Source organism: Lissotriton helveticus, chromosome 9, assembly GCF_964261635.1.
Source record: "Lissotriton helveticus chromosome 9, aLisHel1.1, whole genome shotgun sequence".
In the NCBI taxonomy this organism is placed as follows: Eukaryota; Metazoa; Chordata; class Amphibia; order Caudata; family Salamandridae; genus Lissotriton; species Lissotriton helveticus.
Window position 1 is genome coordinate 838642333 of NC_136070.1, and position 20948 is coordinate 838663280.

Here is a 20948-nt window from a genome sequence, read left to right on the forward strand (position 1 = left end):
TACTGTCGCCAGACACTTGGTAAACACTCTTGGGGCTGTGGTCACTCCGAAGGGTAGGACCTTGAACTGATAATGTTTGCCTTGGATAGTGAATCTGAGGTATTTTCTGTGGGACGGGTGTAGTGGAATGTGGAAATAAGCATCCTTGAGGTCTAAGGTTGCTAAGAAGTCCCCTTGGTTTAACAAGGGAAGAATCTGTTGCAGTGTAAGCATATGGAAATGTTCTGATAGTATATACAGGTTGAGGGGACGCAGATCCAGACTGGGTCTGAGAGATCCGTCCTTCTTTGGAATAAGGAAGTACAGGGAATATACCCCTGTGCCCTCCTCCTCCACCGGCACGAGCTCGATTGCGCCTTTTTGCAGCATCACCACTACTTCCTGCTGCAATAAGTGCAAATGCTCTGCGGACATAGGCCGTTGCCTTGGTGGAATGTTGGGTGGAGTGGACTTTAACTCTAGACAATAACCGTACTGGACAAGTTGTCGCACCCACCTGTCTGTGGTGATGTTTCTCCAGACGGGCAGGAACTGCTGTAGTCTCCCCCCGACAGGTGTTAAGTGGTCGGGGGGCAGTGACAGAGAGTCACTGTTTGTTTGGGGCAGAGGAGCGGGAGTTGTTGTTTCCTCTGCCACGTCCTCTGGTACTGTTTCCTCGGTAACCCCCTTTGTTCTGCTTGGGGTACGAGGATTGTGCTCCACCTCTGGAGAATTGTGACTGTTGACCCATCTGTCCTCTGGTGACTCCACGTGCACCTGAGCGACGAAAATTGTTGCCACGGAACTGTTGTGATTGTAGGGCCCCCATAGACTTAGCAGTTTCGTTGTCTTTCTTAATCTTTTCGAGGGTGGTGTCAACATCAGGACCAAACAGTCTATCAGGATTGACGGGCTGATTGAGTATGGTTGTTTGAATGTCCGGTTTAAACCCCGATATGCGTAGCCACGCCTGGCGTCTGAGCATGACGCTAGTGTTAATAGCCCTAGCTGCTGTGTCTGCTGCATCAAGTGAACACTTTATGGCCGCGTTGGAGATTAGTTTTCCCTCCTCTATAAGCAGTTTGGTACCCTCTTGAAACTGCGGAGGCAGGTGTTGTAAAACTTGCTCTAGGGTGTCGTAATGCGCCCTATCATAACGTGCCAATAGTGCCTGTGTATTCGCAATACGCCAGAAATTGGCAGCCTGCGCAGCTACCCTTTTGCCCCCTGCCTCTAGCACTTTTGACTCTTTATCCGGGGGAGGAGCTTCGCCCGTTGTTTGGGAGTTCGCCCTCTTGCGGGCATTTGCGACCACAAGGGAGTCAAGCGGCAACTGTCCCCGAATGTATGCAGGGTCTGCAGGTGCTGGTCTGTACTTCTTTTCGATACGTGGATTGACCACCCTCGCCCTGGTAGGTTCTTTAAAGATGTCCGCAGCATGCTTAAGGACCCCTTTGAGCATAGGCAGTGTTTTGACTGTCCTTTCAGAGACTGAGAAAGTGTCAAATAGAAAGTCTTCTTCTACTGGGTCAGCATGCATGTCCACATCATGATTAGCAGCTGCCCTTTCAATGAGTGCATGAAAACCTGCAGAATCTTCTGTTGGGGATGCACGTGCACTGAAAGGCTGTGGGTCCTGCCCCACATTTTGGGTGCCTTGGTCACCTATGTCATCATAGGAATCTTGCTGTGCATCGGGTTCATTGATGGGGAAAGTGTATTGGTCATATTCTCCATATCCCTCACCCTCAGAGTGTTCAGGTGAAGGTGTTGGGCTCCTTCTAGGAGGAGGCTGGATAGGTTCCATCAGGGCTGAGGCGTCTTGAGCAAGCCTTTTCTTCTTTAGGGGGATAACATAGGAATCCACTGGTTGTGAAGTGATTTTCCTCTTGTAAAGGGTCAATTTGCCCGTGTCTGCGTCGATAAAACGCTCAGAATCATCTTCTGAGTCGAGTAGTCAACCTGAAACTGCTCCAGACGTTGAAGAATCCGATGTCTTTGGCGTCGATCTTGGAGTAAAGGCCTTCGGTGCCTCCTTTGGCGGCAGAAGGAACAGAAGTTTACCAGCAGGCTTTGCCGGTATGTCCATCGGCTTCTGGGGCGACGGCGTCGGAGCCGACGTAGCAGAGGCCTTCTCCCTGATTCTCTGTAATGAAGAGGCGATGGGGGACGCGTCAGTTACAGCGGCACTTGGCGCCGACGAGGAGGTCTTGACCTTGCCCTCGGATCCGACGTCTTGTTGGCCCTTCGGAGTCTTAGACGTTGATGCTGCAGCCGCAGACACAGAGTCCTTGGACCGATGTGTTGAACTTCCAGCTTTTGAGACGTGTGATTTTGCCGGCTCCGTCTCCACCACGCGTCCGACTAACGACGTCCCAGTCGGAACCGGAGTTTTGTCGCTGGCTTTGGCGGACTTTGACGGCGTCGCACTTGTCGACCCGTGCCGAACTCCCTTCTTAGAGGAAACCTCCTCCGCCGACGATTTCGATACTGTCGAATCGACAGTTTTCTTCGACTTCTGTGGACCGGAGGCCGACGGAGTCGATGAGGCAGGAGGTTTTGGCGTTTTCAGTGGGACGGCCGGCATCTTAAGAACGGTCGAATCCGTAGGTTTCGGTTTCGTTTTCGGGTCGGCCATTTTAGGTGCAGTCGATACTGTTGGTTTCAGTTTCGGTTTCGATACGGGCTGCGCAGCAAGTATGTCCGTGGCCGGGCCTGAAGGCGGGGCCGTGGCTTGCGGTACGGGGTCTTGGGTAAGGCCGATTGGCGATCCCGTGACCCGAGCCTGGTCCGTGTAACCTTCGGGGCATAGCTCATCCCCTGAGCTATCTTCCGCGGCCCCATAAACTTCTTCGACGTCCCCTACCTCGTCGACGTATTCAAGGCCTTGACCCACGACTCAGTCGTCGTCGTCTTCCGGATCCGCCTCGATGTCCGTCGCGGGCGGTGAAATTTGAAGATGATTGCTCTGGCCCTCCTCTTCTTGGTCGCCGAAGATGTTTTCTGGATCTGGGGCCGCTTGTCTGGCCTCAAGGCGCACCGCGCGCCGAAGCTTGAGTGTCTTTTTTGACCTGAATCTGGAGCAGGCCATGCAGTTGTCCTCGTTGTGGTCCGGCGAGAGGCACTTGTTACAGACCGGGTGCACATCGATATGTGGGTATTTCGACCCACAGACGGGACAGTATTTAAACGGGCTCCGCTCCATGCTGAAAAGTTGCGGTTGTGTTGCGATGAGAAGGCCTCGATGTCCGAAGAGTGATACGACTCTGCAGATTCCGACTCAAAGAGACGGAAGAACTCGAGACCGTGCGCAAACAATACCGACGCAAAGAATATAAGGCCTTTTGGCCGTAAAAAGCTAGTTTTTTCTCGGTTCCGACAGAGAGACGTCGAGACCGGATCCGAACCCAATGGCGGAAAAAAACAATCTGGGGATGGAGCCGATGCCCATGCGCACTGTAGTCCAGGGGAGGAGCCACCTATCTCAGGATACTTCGAAGACTCTTCCAGGACAACAATGTGCGATCATCCGGACCCAACACTAGGCGGCGATCTAATGCAAAAGATATGAATTTAGCAGCCCACATGCCTCGAACATATATATTTGCATTTACTTTTATTGGCATTACTAAGGCAGAGACATGGAACCTACTATAGGAAATGCACAATGTACCTGTGGGACTGCAACATCCAGCATACCATGCACGATGGTGGTGTGCCACGCCTACTTAAGGCATCCAACGTAATCAATAAATAAGTGAAAATACAGGTGAAGCAATTCTGTGTCTTTGCTAGCTCATGACTAAGAGGCGTTGTGCCTTGAAACGCGTCGAGCCAGCAGATTAATTATGGATGGAAAGGTCCTGGGCTGCGAAAGGCAAACACACCCTGCATTGGGAGAAAGGCGAGGAGTGCATTCTCGAGCGCAAGGGCGTTTATATATATATATATATACCCCCACACACATACATATACACAAACACATACATACATACACACACACACACACACAGACACACACATACGTGTGTGTGTGTGTGCCAGGGCCCTTGTCAGGGGGCCACTGCAGTTTGTCCATGTGACAAATCCTTTTCTCAATCAATTTTGCAGATTTTATAAACAATGACCATTTTGGATACCTGTGCTTACAGGTAACGACTTTGTTAAATGGAATCCGGCTTTGTTCTTCTTAAAGATGTTAGGTTAACCAACTGTGAGTAAAGCTGTGAGGAGTTTCTTGAAGTCGGCATTAAGGTATTGGAAAGCATTGCATTTTAAAAATCCGATTTTGTTGCTTTTGAATAGGTTTTTGAAATGTGTTCAGTTGTCCAATAATTGTGTTTTTTTATCTTTTGATATATCTTTTACATAGTTAAGCTGTATTGCTATGCTTTTATGATTGTTTTATAATAATCAAATTAGATTCTGCCAGTCTGTATTAGTAAGAGGTTGAAAACGTTCTGGGTGAGGATGCACAGGGCGAAATATGAAGCAAATGATTCTGGATAAGGACAAACTCGATAAAATATAGAATATGAACTCATTTTGTAATCAGAAAGCAAAAAATGCAGTTTCAATATAGTAAACTAGAAATACTTAGTAACTTGAGAAAAGTAAAGTCAAAAGGATGAAAACAGTGGAAGGTTACAAATAGCTGTTGCTCAACACGACATTTGTTTCTGCAAGAAAGAAATATAGGGTGGAAAGACTTCCTAAATATGGGTTTTTTTGTACCCACTGTGAAATTGTGATTAAATTAGTATATTATAAGTATATGATGACTACAACAAATCAAAAGGTTCCTATAACAAATCTATAGCTCTAAACACCTCCACTTCACCTACAGAGTCATAAAGCCTTCTGACAACCCAGGTCTGAGGGAATGAAAACTTATTTTGTCACCAATAGTTTCTTAGCGATTCGTAGTGTGATCATGAAATCGGCTGGATTGAAGGAGAAACTTAACATCTAAACAAAATCATAAGAAATGCAGAAAAAAAAGGAAAATAGTTTGCTTGGATCCTACGTTATTACTTTTATTAAACTAATTTTGTTAATACTGACACTTTACCTCGTCTTATATTCTAGTGCAAAGTGCCTAAACCACAATCTTTCAAACGTTGATATCACTGTAAAACAGTCCTTGCCTTGCATCTTCTTTGATATAGGGCCCCGGCACAACTTCCCTAAATTCCACCTCTTCAGCCCTCAAAAATACAAAACCTGGTGGCCAGGCTAAAGACAAATGCACCTGAATTTATTGATGCCAACACTATGCTTAAGTCCTAACACTGGCTTCCCATTAGAGAGTGGGTGGCTTATGTAAAGTAAGTAACTTCTGCATAGCGTCCTCTTTGAATGATCATCAAATTTCATAACATTTAGGATTATTCTTTACCTTCAGCGATGAAAACTTCACGCTCTATAACTTACCACTTCTTTGAATATTTTTCGTCATTCCTTTAGACTCATCTAATTGATTGTAAATCAATGAAATATTTAGCAAGTTCCATGCTAGCATCAAGAAGCTGGCCTACCCAACAAGCACTCTTCGAGAACTTGAACCTAACTGAACAAGTAGGTTATTTGCTATTAAAGAATTCAACGCTTACATAGCTTCATTTTTCTCTGCATCCCATTCTCTTCGCCACTGCCCAGTTGGCTTCCGATGCCGTGCCAGCCGCTCCTGGTCTATTTGCTCACGCTCAGTCTTCCAACGCATGTATTCTGCCCTCTCCCGGCCAGTCATGGACAGGGTCATGTCATCAGCATTTCTAGGGTTAGGTCGTCTACCCTGAAGAGGAGTCAAAGACAAAACACTCATGTCAAATGCAGATTATATTCATTAAGGGCTATTTCACTTAGAGTGAATTTAAATAAAAAATTAAACTCACATTTTTTACTTTTGTATACGAAGATTAATGATTATAATTACAAAACATCACACAAACTTTGCAAGAAGCAACAATGTATGGGAATTTGCTATAACACAAGCAATAGTTTTTTTAATACAGTTCACACAAACGTTCTCCAGTAGACTCCAAGAGCAGGATTTTAGAAAAAAGCGGTTAAAAAAAAAAGACACATCTTCACATCATTAGAGGAGATCATTCTGTTTGGGTGACAATGACATTGAAAATGTGTAACGGGTACTCAGTATCCTTATTCCATTATTAGGAGGGGTTTAAGAACAGGAACAAAGTAATAGTGCACCTCATTCTCAAGAAGAATGTATGAAGATTTACCAATATGACATGCCCACGGGCAACTACTTTATTCCAATTCTCAATAGATACTCTACATTGCTGCCTAAATTTTATTTGCCAAATATTTTTGCCACCAACTACTAGTTGTAATTGTGTTTTCTTTTAGCTTTCCTTAGAATAAAGGAACACAAATATTGGGGCGTGGCCGAGCCGGCGGCTAAGATGGCCGCCCGCGAGTGAAGCTCAGGAGCAAAGCCGGCCTCAAGAGCAATTTCCCCCGCATTATACTCTCATTCGGCGCCACAATACTGGGTACCTGAAGCCGGAAACTGAGCGACATGCGGCGGGCTGTGTCCCGTGTTTCTACGACCATCTTATGCAGAGTATCGTCATGCTACAGACAGTGTGGGTCCGGCCAGCTCTGGCGCTACTGGCGTTCCTGGCTGTGGTGTGCGATTCCTGACTGCTGCCGCTGGAGAGTTTCGCAGGGCCGCGACTCAGCGGGACTGGTGAGACGGGCACGCGATCGCTGCATTGCCCCCCCCTTGCTCTCCCAGTCTGCCGCAGCGGCTGGACTTGCCGCTCCGACCCAGTCATTCTATTCCTTGGTGCCCGGCAGGGGATAGGGCCCTCCGGTCTCGGCCGAGGGGGGTTGGACGCTGGCCTGGCGCTGCGGAGGCCGCGGTTGGGGGCAGGTGCATGCTGCTGACGCCCGATGCACGACAACGGCCTCATCTGCCTGCATTAACCCCAGGGGCGCCAGGAGAAGCAAAATGGCTGGCATGGATGTAACAATGATGGATTCACCCACAACACACGTTTGCAGCACCTCAGCCTGGGATGATTACCGGAGAAGTTTGGCACTGTGTGGCCCCATTTCAAATGCCTGAGACTTCACCATTTGAGCCCCCACAAGCGCTGAGTCGCCCTCTCCACGCTATCACAGAGGATCGGAACCATTTTCTATTGTCTGAACTGTGAGCCTGCGCGGTCACCCGGCCTTTGCTTTTATTGCACACTGCTCCCTCACGACTTCTGGATGCCTGTTGCCTGCAACATAGGGGTTTAACCACTGACTTTGGGCTCCTCACTACTGCCTGGTTCCCCCCCCCCCCCCTTTGTCTCACTAATCCCCGTCCAAGGTATGGGACGCAAGGACCCTAAACAGCGGACCTTGCCCTTTAAACCAGTGAGTGACAACATGGTGACACACAGTGCTGGCATGGCTGAGAGGGGTCCCGCCACTGCGCCTCCTGAGGCCCCAGAGGCCTCCGTTGCTGCAAGAAATGAAGGCAGGATTTAAGGCGCTTGACTCCCGTTTTTATTCCTTAGATCAAACAATCGCATCCTTGGGCGCCAAAGTACAGGGTCGCCCTAAGTGTGGCAGGGTATGCTCAGACGTGAGTCCCTTGTTCACTTGGCCACTGGATTCAAGATAGCCTGGCTGATGAGGTCGCCCTAAGTGTGGCAGGGTATGCTCAGACGTGAGTCCCTTGTTCACTTGGCCACTGGATTCAAGATAGGGCGACCTCATCAGCCAGGCTAAGTACAGGGTCACGACAGACGCCTAGACGTCGCAGAAGCTCGCGTCTTTGATCTGGAAGATGGGACAGCACAGTCACTGAAGCGGTTGGAGAGAGCAGAACGTCTACTAAAAGAAGTGGCTCTAAAAAAATGAGGATTTAGAGGTGCGTGGACGGCGCAACAACGTCCGCATTATGGGGGTTCCGGAGACTACGTCAACTGGCAGAATGGACCTCTTCATGGAGAAGCTACTTACAGATTTGTTTGGGAGTGAGGCATTTACATCTAGCTTTGTTGTTGAGCGGACTCACAGGTCTTCGGGTTCCAGGCCAAATCCGGGCCTCCCCTCTAGACCCATCATAGCACGCCTGCTGAACTTTAGAGACCGGGACACAGCGCTCTGCCTGGCAAGAGAACATGGCACGTTTGAATTGCAGGGGTCCAAACGATCATTCAATTCAGACTTCACTCCAATGGTGAAAGAGGCACGACGCAAATTCTTGAGGGTAAAGGCTACGTTGCGGAATCTTGTCAAATACTTGCACAAAAGCTGAAACCACCCTACAGCCGTTCCTACATCACTGAGCTACACTCCGCTTCCGGGGCCACGCTGTCCACTACATCGGCCATTAGGGATGAGTTCCTGGACTATTACACCACTTTATACACCTCGCGGGCTGACTCAGGTGGCGCTGCCCAGACTGCCTATTTAGATGAGAATGCGCTGGTATTCCTGGAAAAGTACATGCTTGACTTTATGGCTGAGCCCATATCAGTCACGGATGTAGAACTGGCCATAGATGCCCTGCAAAGTTCCTCTGCCCCAGGGCTTGATGGCTTCACTGGGGATTTCTATAAAGAATTTAAGGACATTATGGTCCCTCATTTAATCGAGGTCTACGTCGAGGCACTAGAAAAGCAAATTCTTCCGCCTACATTGCGGGAAGCCGTAATCCTACTTCCTCCGAAACCAGGCAAAGACCACAAACAATGCGGTTCCCATCGACCGCTGTCCCTCCTAAATCTGTACTATAAAATCCTAGACAAAGTACTAGCCAATAAACTCTCGCAACTAATGGAATACATCATTTCTCCGATGCAGTCTGGTTTTGTTCCACGGCGATCCACATCCCTAAACCTCCTTACGTTGTTTGCCGTCCTGCACAGAATACAGCCTGAGGTCCCTGCGGCCGCAGTGTTATTAAATGCCGAAAAGGCATTTGATTCTTTGGAGTGGCCTTTCCTTGTGGAAGTGATGCAATGCATGGGTCTACCTTATGGCTTCATCTCCACGGTTTCCTTATTAGATAGTCAGCCATCGTCACGCCTTCGGCTGAACGGCACCCTTTCCTGGCCGTTCCGGCTGTACCGCGGGACTAGGCAGGGCTGCCCCCAATCCCCGCATTTGTTCATCCTTGTCATGGACCCCTGGTCAGACATCTTCAGGAACGTCATCTCCATAGGGGACAACAGTTCAAAACTGGTCCCCTACTCGCCTCTCTATACACCGACGATACTATCCTTTACGTCTGTGAGCCACGCATCAACCTGTCCCCTATTATCCGGGAGATCATCCGCTTTGGACGGTTGTCAGGACTCGGTATCAATTGGCATAAATCAGTCATATTCCCACTCACAACAAGCACTACCCAATGGGAATGCGAATTTCCCCTGGAATGGTGCCAGGATTCGGTCAAGTATCTTGGTGTACATATTCATTTAGACACCATTCAAATCATGTGCTTGCATTATGGACAGGCTTTCCAGAAGCTGGAGGACCAGGTCGAGAGTTGGCTGCGATTGCCCCCATCACTGGCTGGACGGGTGGCCATTCTGAAGATGGTAGTACTTCCCAAACTTTTATACCTCTTTAATAACATCCCGATTCCCCTATCTGACGGCTTCTTCCGCATCTTACAGACACTCATGACCAGGCTGGTATGGGGTGGGAGAAGACCGCGAGTTCGCTGGACTACAATGACGCTGCCATACGAGAGGGGCGGGTTCAATGTGCCGGATTTCCAGCTTTATTACCTTGTGACACAGTGTCACTATGCGTTCGCTTGGTTTCACCCTGATGCACGCATACCCTTCCTGAGACCAGAGGTGGACCTGGTGCTCCCTGACAAATTACATGAGGTGCTTCCTACTGGCTTTCCGCGAGACAAACACGACATACAGACGGTGTCCACAACTGCTTGGGAGTGGAGTAAGCTGAGAAAGTGTACGGGCGCCCCACACTTATACTCCTCTGTCCTGCCCTTCCCCAACACCAGATGGTTCCCCATTACTGGAGAGAGGCTAGTACAGAACACATTGGCTACACTGGATGTTACAAAAGCGGGAGATCTGTTCCCAGGGGGCCATGTGTTATCGCTGGACGAGGACGCCCGGTTCACTGATTGTAACTTCATGACGAGATTCCTATTATGCCGTAATAAGTCTTCGCTGCGCGTTGCCTTCCCCACACACCCGGCTGAGCCCGACTCTTTACCCGCACTTACACTGGTGTTGGAGTCCCCTGGCGGTACGCACCTTATCTCTAAAATGTACACGGCTTGCGCCGAAATGCTGCCGTCTGACGACTCCAGCCTCAGACAGGCCTGGGAGGCGGCCACGGGGTGCACCATCACAACGAGCAGTGGGCAAGTGCTGCGGGGCCACCAAAGACCTCTCACTTAATAGTCGCCATAAGCTGTTACATTTTAAATTCCTTCGCCTTGCTTACTTTACCCCAGCTTTGGCACACAGGATAGACGCTGGACGACCCCACACTTGCGTGAAAAGTAATGCGCCACATGCTGACTTCCGCCGATGGAACCGGGTCATTCTGGTCCTCACCAACGAGCAGTCTCTTCAATTTCAAGTCCTCACCTCGCAAGGACAGACCTCCAAGCACCGGTCCACCCAGGCATTTCACCCCCGGCCCTATGACCCATGCGGGCTGCCCCAGATAACGCACCAGGAGGCTGTCGGGACACATAATAGCCACCGCTATGTGTAACTCTTAAAGCGATAACCACGTGAACCCTGTATCCCCCTGCGATAGTTTCCGACACCCACACGCTGCCATTATATACTAGATTCTCAATGCTCACAGGCTCACGTCCTGATGATGATCTCAGTAACTTGAGATCGAAACGCCGCCGACCTTTCCAACAAAAACTCCATTACCGTTTGCATTTATTTGTGGAGTTTTGTAATTTATGTTTGTTGTTCAATGCGATGTTTTTTTTTAAATGTCACCTACAAACCTTCACTTCACGCACTTCCAAAGCCCTTGGTGAGCACTAAAAACATTACGTAAAAGATATGGTAGTTTATTTATGGAGATAATAAATGTATTGTCATACGTAACAAAACCTTGTGTCCATGTATACTAAATAACCTAGTCCTCCTAGGAATCCTCATGCATCTGTTCACTTGATTCAATCTATTGAAAAAAATCACTTTAGCCCAGGCTACCAGAGGACCCTCTGAGCCTCTTCCAAGACCATTGTTCACACAAGTACAAGACTTCATACATTTAGCATGGTAATGCCCCCGCTTGAAATCCTATTGGGCAGAGGTACATGCGACACTGGGGAAGATAATCGGACTGCCAATGGTTCCCATTCCTGAGATTGCCCTGTTAGGGTACACTACACAGATTCCTAAGAAAGTCAGGAAGTTTGCATCATTGGGGCTGTTATTGGCTAAACGTGAGGTGGCCTTACACTGGGGCAGGAAGTCTACTCCTAAGCTGCAGGATTGGCTGGAAAGCCTGGCATACTGCAACACCAACACTGAAATATACGCTGGTCTCATGCTGGCTAGGTCGCGACCGCGTGACATTTGAGGGCCGCTGAGATCCTATTTTGAGAACGCGGGCGGGCCTCTACCACACAGGTGAATGCTGGGGTGGTGCCGGAGGGGATGGGCTAATGGGAATGTTTTTCCTTTATTTGTGATAGGACTTCCATTTCAGCATCGGAAGGTTTACTTCTGCCGTGTTCCATCGCTGCATGTGGGAGATGCCGCTAGTCGGGTTCCATATTCCATAACGGGTGACGTGGGGTGGGAAGCGGAGGGTGGGGCTGGATTTCCCCAGCGCTGGTATGGATCATGACATTTTGTAATTTAACGCACATCACTGTGTATACACCTGTCGGGCACGATTTGATTGACATGTCGGATGGCTGTTTGTAATGCAATGTGACGTTTATTCTAGAACTGAAAATAAAGTGTTAAATAAATAAATAAATAAATAAATAAATAAATAAAGGAACACAAATATTAGTTTGGTTCTTCGAGGCCAATATCTATCTCTGGTCCATAGCCCACTTGACTTGGGAACAGTCTTCGATGGAGAAGCAGGCAATCCCATAGGGCTTTTGACCCTTATCTTGTGGGAATGTTGATTTTCAAGTATCAACAATACTAAATTATTATAAACAAAAAGTAAATTTCCATCCTTTATATTTTAATGCCAACTGTTCTCTTCAAGTGCATTAAAGTCTAATGTGTTCACTGATATACTTGGAGCACAATTTGCTTCACGGTCCCACATAGCTGTATTTCACTGCAGTCCCCCTCATTCCCTGAATCTGTAGTCTAAGATGGATGTCTACATGGCTATCAATATAATAGTCAGCAAACATTGGTCACAGCTCAAGTCTTAAGAAGGTATTGTCAATACAAAAAAAACAAGGCTTATCCATTTTTCATTTGCTGGGACACCTTTGGCGAAAAATAAAATTTGCCATACATTTCTCAATTATTCTTAATCTGCCATTGATTTTTTTTAGAACCCACCAAAATTAAGGATTCAACCAGGGAAGGTGCAGATTGCTAAATTCTAATTTGAACTTCTATCTTGGAAGATAAATACCTATTACTTCCTTCATTGTTGAGGGTGAACTTTCCCACACTTCTGCAGCATTAAAAATAGCTTCAAAAACAGAACCTTGATCTAAACCGGTATGCATACAACCTAGCCCATTGACATATATCACTTGTTCCATGGAAGACTCTTGATAAACCTAAAGGTGCTCAATACATTCTTAATCATTGTGATCACAATACACAGCTAACAGACCGACCAGGTTATATTTCTTCTATTTAAAGTAACTACATTTTCTTGACTAATATTTTCCATGGGTTAAAATAGGCAAAATCATTAAGTAACACTCTCCTTAATTTTATCTGTTATGTGCCCCTATAGTTACCCACAACCTCTTTTTGTCCTGGCTTGCACATTACATGGGCTTAGTCATAAAGCTGAGAGGTCATAGGATTACTCAATTTTCCATTTCTAATATGTAAACATGGGGTTATAGCCTCACCATGCATCCATATGACAGAGTGAACATAATACTCCTGCGGGACTTGGTAGTCTTATAGCTCAGTCCTGAATACATGTGTCAAGAACAAATACAGATTTTACAAGCAAAACAATCCCCTCAATTTCTGACTTAGTGCTTTGATGTTGAGAATGAAGGGTTGATATTCCTTACTCAAGTCAAAATTTGGGACAATCTTTTCCTATAATGTAGATTTACCAAAGAATCAGGGACTGGACAAGTTTCTATTTTTCACTCGGGCCTCAGAATGCCAGATTAATTTTTCTTCAACGTTAAAATCACCATCATATGCTCGGGCACAATCAAAATAAAAAGATATGACAAAGGCAAGCAAGGCATATCTACTGAGCCTCTGGTCAAAAACCTGCATCCAGATATACGAAAATTGAAGGAAAAATCACAGACATTATCTATTAACTGTCTATATCTGACAGGTCCTTTGAAGCGATCACCATGTCACTGGACACCACTTGCTCGTCCATCAACTGACTCAAGGTTTTTCATAATCGATCTAGAGGCAAGCACTGCTAGAACTCTTCAAGTCGTCTAACCTATCATATCAGTGATGATTAGCAACTAAAGGCATTACAAATATGGGGATTCGATCACTGATATTTTCCTTATATATCCACGCCAAAAGGCCAAGAGAAAAAATAGGACATGTGGATCTTAGTCCCGTTTCAAACACTAGTACAGAATCCACTAGACGGTAGATCTGCAATGCAGGTTCCAGCGGAATGTTGCTCCTGGTTGCCATATAAAGTATAGAGTTCCACAAATTACCAAAGTTGAAGCAAAGCTAGTAGAGGAAAGAGGAAGGCTAAAAAAGATTATCTTGGTGAAAGAACAGGTCTCCTAAGGCAAATGCTACAGACTATTTCCCCTGCTCCTCATTTGGTGGTGACAAAGGTTCTTTGGGCCTGATTTAGATCGTGGTGGAGGGGATACTCTGTCACAAACGTGAAGCATTTCCAGTCCACCATATTACAAATGCATTACATCCTATGGCATTTGTAATACGGCAGACAGGATATCCGCCACGTTTGTGACAGCGTATCCCATCCAACAAGATCAAAATCAGGCCCTTAGTCTTTATCTTAGTAATCTGAGGAATCAAGCCTCTCCCTGCAAGGCACTGAGCAGTTATCAAGAAAGGCCTTACTGACCTAGGAATGGTTAGTATGGGGTGTAAACTGAGTCGCTTCTTGCTTAAGTCCAATGGAGAATCTCCACTTGATGCCTCTGATGGAAGGCTAGGGCATCTTTGTCTGAAGGACACGTTGTTCAGGTGGGGTGAACACATTTGTCAGAAGAACTGGAGCTGAAAAAGTAATAATTAGGTATTCCAGATGTGGAGTGTGTTGTCAACGTCAAGCCACTTGTTAGAACATAGAGACATCTCATTGTTGACTACCTTGGCAAGGATGCATTCAACAACAATGGGGATCTATGAAGGTAAACATCTATGGCATTGATAATTCCATCAAGTTATGATATTGGGAAGAATCCCATCATGGAGAAGGAAAAGTTGTAAACCAGTTAATGAACTTTTAAATAATTGATCTTTTTACAAAAAAATGTTGCCTTATTGCACAATGTTTAACATTAAAAAGCCTTAAAATACAGAAAACAATGCGAGTTCCAGAGATCCCAAATGTTCATAAATATATTCTACTGCTACTGAATAAACACTGGATAACAAGGATGCTAGGGATACCAAACACACATCCGAAATAGCTTTAACTTACTGTAGACATTTCACAATGTTACAAATACTAAATGAGGGGACCTGCTTTATGCGTACAACATACATGTGAGCCTTTCTCACGCTCAATGTCCGTTTTGACTCGATCAAAGTCTGCTCCACCCCAGTTGCGAACATGTCGTCTGCTTCCCTCTTTTCTGTCGACCTCCACAATGGGACCAGAACGTCGTGGGTCATCCAAGAAGTTTCTAAAAGGATTCTTTTCACGTACACCGTCCTTAAAAAATAAGAACACGCACAACTGTGTCAAAACCACATGTTTACAGTTTGGAAATTTCTCGAAGGCGCATTATTTATGCAATCACTAAAAGATCTTTGAACACAAATACATAAACAGGCAGAGGGACTGTACATCTTTTTAAAACTGTATTTTTTGTTTTAAGAATATATTTAGAATGGTTTTCTAACTGACACAAAGCTAAACCAGCACTGCACATCACAAAGCAAGATGAAACAAGTACTACAAAGAGAAGGTAGTAATAGGATAAACAAAGGCATAAGAACACAGGAAAATTATGCAACTTCAAAGAAATGAATGGTCGTCTTGAAAAGTTGAGGGATTTTCTAGGGTCAAGGGTGATACACCTCACATATTTAGTAGAGGTATATATTGATAGAATCATTGGAGCGAAGAGGAGTGTTCAAGTGTCAGTGGAGGACATTCCATCGTCTGAGAAAGTCAATGTTTTGGTGTGCATTGAGTGGGTAAGGAGACACACCAAGTTTAACTGTACTGTGCCAGTGTTCAGGCGCTTGGTTTGCTTAGATACAAAGAAGAAACAAAAGTAGTCACCAGTGTCTCCCCCTTTTTCGAGATGCCAGGCTGGATGGTCTAGGAGGATTTTGGACAATGAAGGGAGCGTTAGTGGTGTGGATTTCTGTCAACCAATTATGTATCACCGTCACCTTTTTAAGATGGCTGCTTTAATTCAAAATGCATGTCTGGTACTATAATCAGCCCTCAACTGAAGCTTAGTTGAGATTAAGGACTACACTGATGAAAGCAAATACGATAGAGTCTGACAAATACTACAGAGCGATTCTCAAATACTGCAGTCCAAGAAATAACCTGGACATCAAAGCCTACCTACATTTTATCTTCCTACAACCTCGTGGATTTGCAAGAAAAATATAGGCAACGGAAAATATTTAATTTATGTTAACAACCCTTCTCAGCCAAGAAAAGGTTTAATTTTGATCAGTTCAAGAGAACGAGCTCCTACCTTTTCGGATATGAAATTGCACAATTAGGTTTGTTTCTTTTCTCAGGAAAGCTTGTAAAAACGAACTTTGGGCATTCTTTTCAGCCTCCAACAATGTTAATCAGTACACAACCTTACCCTTTGATTTCTCTCATACTCCGCAATTTTTTCCATTTCTTCATTCATTTTCTCAATGTTTTGCCTCCTCCTTTCTTCCCAGTCCTGAAAAAGGAAACGTGGTGGTCAATATTAGTTAGGAGCCATTTCATTAAATTCATGGACACTTATATGCCAATGTTTTACTCAATTTTAAAAGAACTAAGGTGGCCACAAGTGTATTGTTGCAGGCTGTACCCGTATATCCCTTACCTTCCAGCACCATTAACGAAAAAGCTACAGAAAACATTTCTTTAAGCCTGTGTTTTGCACACAGGGTGGCATGTGGACTGCTTCACGTGTAAAAAACACCTCCCCATTTATTTGAAATGCGCTTTCATTTCAGAATATGTTGATTGCCTAGCTATTTTCATTGCTTTCATTTACCTACTCTATGGTCTACGTACTGCATGCCCTTTTCCCTTGCAATCAGTAGAAACTTATACAGCAATAAGTTCTTCTGCTGTGCAACTAGGACTCCGTGTCAGAAAAGAAATCAGGAAGAAGCTCAAGACCTGGCTGTTCGAGCAGTAGCAGCACCCCCCCCCCCCCCACCCAGCGCCTTGAGACCCTCCGGGTAAGTAGTGCGCTATATAAATGCCCATGATTGATTGATTGATTGAAATCTCCCACATTAATTCTGTGGGCCTTAGGAGCGCTAAAATTTACAATAGCTTGCTAAGGCTAAAACAGGTGTCTCCGACCAGTCAAACTCGAGCTTCTGGTAGCTCTCAGACACATTCAAAGTAGCTTGCAGCCTTGTGTTCATTTTTAAATAAGCACAGGGTCACATTTTTCTTTTAACATTAGACAAGGCCGTGTTTACTTTACATTATCAACATCTGACTGCAGATAGCAAAGCCTGATGATGAGCGGTGCTTAGTCAGATTTATGGGTCAGGCTGGGTTACAAAATGAGGTTTCTGAATTATTTTTAAAAGGGATAAAATAAAAAATGAAAAAGTGACCTTAATGACTTATTTTTCTCCCATTTCAAAGTGTTGCATTTACAAGCAGCAGGCCTTTTGCTCCCTGTGGTCAGTAGACACGAAGCCATATTTATAACTGAAAAGGTCCTTTTTTCCCAAATGGGAGAAATTTAAAGTGAAGATAACTTTTCTCTATGAAACACCGATTATCAATGTCTTTTTCCACTTTCAATTAAGCCAAATACCTTGTATGTTTTATGAAATAAGTTTATTCACTGAAAATTCCTTCCATATAAACATATCTATTTTTATGTTAATAATTTGGCACTATGTCTACAGGTCACTAGGCACAAGATTCTTGGCGTTTGTAATGGGACATTTGGAAATGGTAGAAAATGTAAATGATGAGTTTTAGGGCATCCACATAAACAAAGTAAACTTGTTTTCCCCCCTCAAAACAGTGCCATATTTATAAGCGCAAACAAACCGCCATTACCTTAAGTTGGAGGCATTTAAAGTGCAAAAAGAAAATTGAGAACATTTTTTCAGCACTATACATTTCTCCCATTTGTGTTACACATGTAACGGTGCCACATATAACGAAAGGTATGTCCTGTACATCAAGTAAATACAACGCAGTCTCTGTCACTCATACACACTATACCATTCAAACGCGCACATGCTCTTACAACCCCAAAGACCACGCTCTCTCCGACACACATCGCAGCCCTCTGATAGTGCCCAGAGGTGAAGTATTTTATTCAGACCATAGAATCTGGCTGTATGGAAATTAGACTTGAAGCCAGTTAGGCTGTGCGTGTGGGCTTCTGGTAACAATGCACAAGTAGCTTATGTTTATTTATTGCTCTGAAGTACCTCTAACTACAGAAAAGGTTTGAGACCCCTGGGATAGATAGAGCCTCACATAGAACAGGATAACTGTGTTTTGCTGACTTTGCAAGCAAGGCATCTGTGAAAAATTGCAGCATGTGAATCGGTCCTGGGATTTCAAACTTAATGTGAAAAAGCAGAGGACACCGACCATTGGGACTTAAAGCTGAAAAGCCACTTGGCAATGATTGATTCACTGGTGAAACATTGGGCCACAGTCTTAAAAAGAGGATGTGGTTAATGGCTAGGGAGTTGACCTCTAAGTTGGGGAACGGGGTTTGAGTCTAGATAGGGACGCTCAACATCCTGTGATTCTGGGCAGATCGCTTAAACTCCCCATGCCTAACAAAAAATTCATGTGTCCGTCTGTAATGTAACTATTGCTCATGTAAAGTGCTCCGATACCTTCGGGTCAATTTCGCACTATATAAAACAAAAATAAAAATGCAAATGAGTGGTGCAATGTGGCTCAGTATTAGATTAAGAGTAATCATCAACTGGCATGAACTCAACCTTTCCCAAACCTATTGATCGCACCTACCGCCTATTATTCTATGCTACCACAAAGAAACTGCATTAAATGCATAGGATGGTTGCTTCAGAGCACAAGACGTATTCCAGTAACAAACCATATTTGATAATAACCATGGGTTCCAGTGTAGAGTGATACAATTCGTAAATGACTTTAACAACATGTTAGGGTTAGTAGGCATTATGTAAGGTCACTTACAATACAATACCTAGCTGCAGGGAAGGTATATTATTGCTAAGATGGAATGGGCACACATGGCAAGAAAAGCGATGGCGGCATGGTCCTGGATAAAGATAACAGGGGGGGGGGGCGCTATTTCACAATGTTTTTAGGGCTCGCCTAGCGTTGCAGCGCATGCGCTGCTCGCTCTGCAAGATCTATTGTAATCAAGTGGAGTGGAAGCTCTGCTTATGCTTTTTATTGGTGTGTGTCACACTTTATGCTAAACGCTCGCTTTCTATTCGAAGCGAGGCTTGTTTGTTCCTTCCCTGTCTCTTTTTCGGCTCATCCATCCGCACTGGATTTTGCACTCACGGCGTAACAGGGTGGGCTTTATCTGGTGGGTGAGCACTATTTTTTTATTACAATGGACACTGATGGGGACAATGGCGGCTGCAAGGTTATGTGCTCAAAATTGTATGTTTTTTCTTACTTTAACGAGCGCGGCATCCGCTAGGGACACCGCGCTCACTTCTTTTATTTCGATTTTCAGCGCAGTCCGCTTCGGCCGCGCTTGTTTATTTAATTATAAAAAAAATTTGGGTGGGGATTTTGGCACATAGAGGGCATTAGCAGAATCACACGGAATGTTTGTACCTCAAGAAAACCCAAAAGCCAGACTAGATATTGCCATGGTTTATCATATAGGGCTCAATTCCTTTTTTATTCTCACTTGAATCATGGCAAATGTATTAATATTAAGATTCACCCGTACCACAGCCGCCGGAACACAAGCTGTGAAAAGGATGATCTTATAGGAAGAGGTTGGGAAGTATACAAGGCATTGCCAAATTGCTTGATTGCAACTTCTGCTGCTCTAACTGTCCTTGATGCAGCCATGGCGATGTGTTTAAAATGTGTACTCATTGTTCTGCATGTCTGAGTGGAGTTACTCACTCCTTGCAAAGCTAAATGAACGTATCCATCCTGTGAAGAAACAAACCATTGCCAGATTTGTATGCCATGAGCATAATTAACCTGCTGCTCTTCAGTGATTGCAGTGCTATAGGTCTCGCATCTACGAGAGTTTAAGCTATTGCCATTGTAAATGGCAATGCCTTTTATTTAGCTTTTGAAAATTAACACGTAAATAAAAGGCATTGTCATTAACAATGCCAACAGCTCAAACTCTCGCAAAAGCGAGACCTATTGCATTGCAAATGCTTGTCCTCATTCATAGGGGGCGCTCGCCTATGGATTTGTACACATCCTGTCCAAAGCTAATATTTTATAGCTAGGGTTTCGGGTTTCGTTCATTACTGAAGAAACCCAATGCATTTCTGCGCAATACTCCACTTTGACACTTGAGGGAGCCAAAGCGCAGAAAGTGACTGCAGCTAGTGGTTAGACTTGCTCCGGCCAAGTCATTCTCCGATAGGGACTGAATGCTGGCTACCCAGCCCGAATATATGATGTTACCACGAATACAAGTTCCACGCATGGCAATACCACGCGAATTTTAGTTCGCAAGTGGCTTTACCACGCTGGAATTTGCAACGAAGGATTATACCACGCATTTTAACCTTCGTTTAAACACAAATAATAAAGAATATTTTCTTACCTGACACCTTCCCGTCTTTCACGAGCAGCCCGTACTTCCATCCACCATCGAAACAAGCGTCAAAACACGTCTGCCAAAATTAAAAAAGGACTACTATTTTGACGTAACGGCACGTCTTTGGGGGAGGCACTTTCCTTTTACCTCGGTGGTACTGAAGTGCGTTTTTTTTAAATTTAATTAACCCGCTCCTTTGTTTATTTTTGGGGGGGAGACCCCCCCAGGCCCCCCCAGCCCCTCCCCCAGCCGACCCCCGCCAACCCCCCAATCCCACGCTGAACGACTGGAAGGAATTCCACGCCTCCCCCTAGCCAGAACGTATATGCGTGGTAAAGACTGTCGTTGAAGGCATACGCGTGGAAAAGACGTTTGCGAGGTAAGTGCCTCGTAGTAAACGTCACGCGTAGAAAAGCCTTCGTTGAAAATGATGTTTCCCACCCAGCCCACAGACACACCATTGGAGTCTGAGCGGGCGGGATACAGGCAGGCAGTACAGCAACTGCCAGTAACCGTATTCATTCTATTTCTCGTAAGCGAACGCTGGTGTAAAAGTTGGCAAAAGAATACACTGTTATTTAAATCTTACGAGTTCTATCGCCGCTGCTTCTGAATTTAAACTGCTCGGAGCTCAGTATGACCAATATGG

The 20948-nt window shown here is 45.3% G+C and overlaps 1 protein-coding gene across 5 annotated transcripts in view; it reads right to left on the reverse strand.

The window, feature by feature from the left end:
* The window catches only part of CCDC9 (coiled-coil domain containing 9), a 381329-nt gene that overhangs the window by 263756 nt on the left and 96625 nt on the right, over window positions 1–20948 (reverse strand). For all 5 annotated transcript variants that reach the window (XM_078661011.1, XM_078661012.1, XM_078661008.1 and 2 more), the window contains 3 exons: window positions 16157–16240; window positions 14863–15033; window positions 5592–5773 (listed from right to left, as the gene is read on the reverse strand). In XM_078661011.1, the coding sequence (XP_078517137.1) occupies window positions 5592–5773; window positions 14863–15033; window positions 16157–16240 (437 nt within the window). The remainder of the gene's footprint in view (window positions 1–5591; window positions 5774–14862; window positions 15034–16156; window positions 16241–20948) is intronic.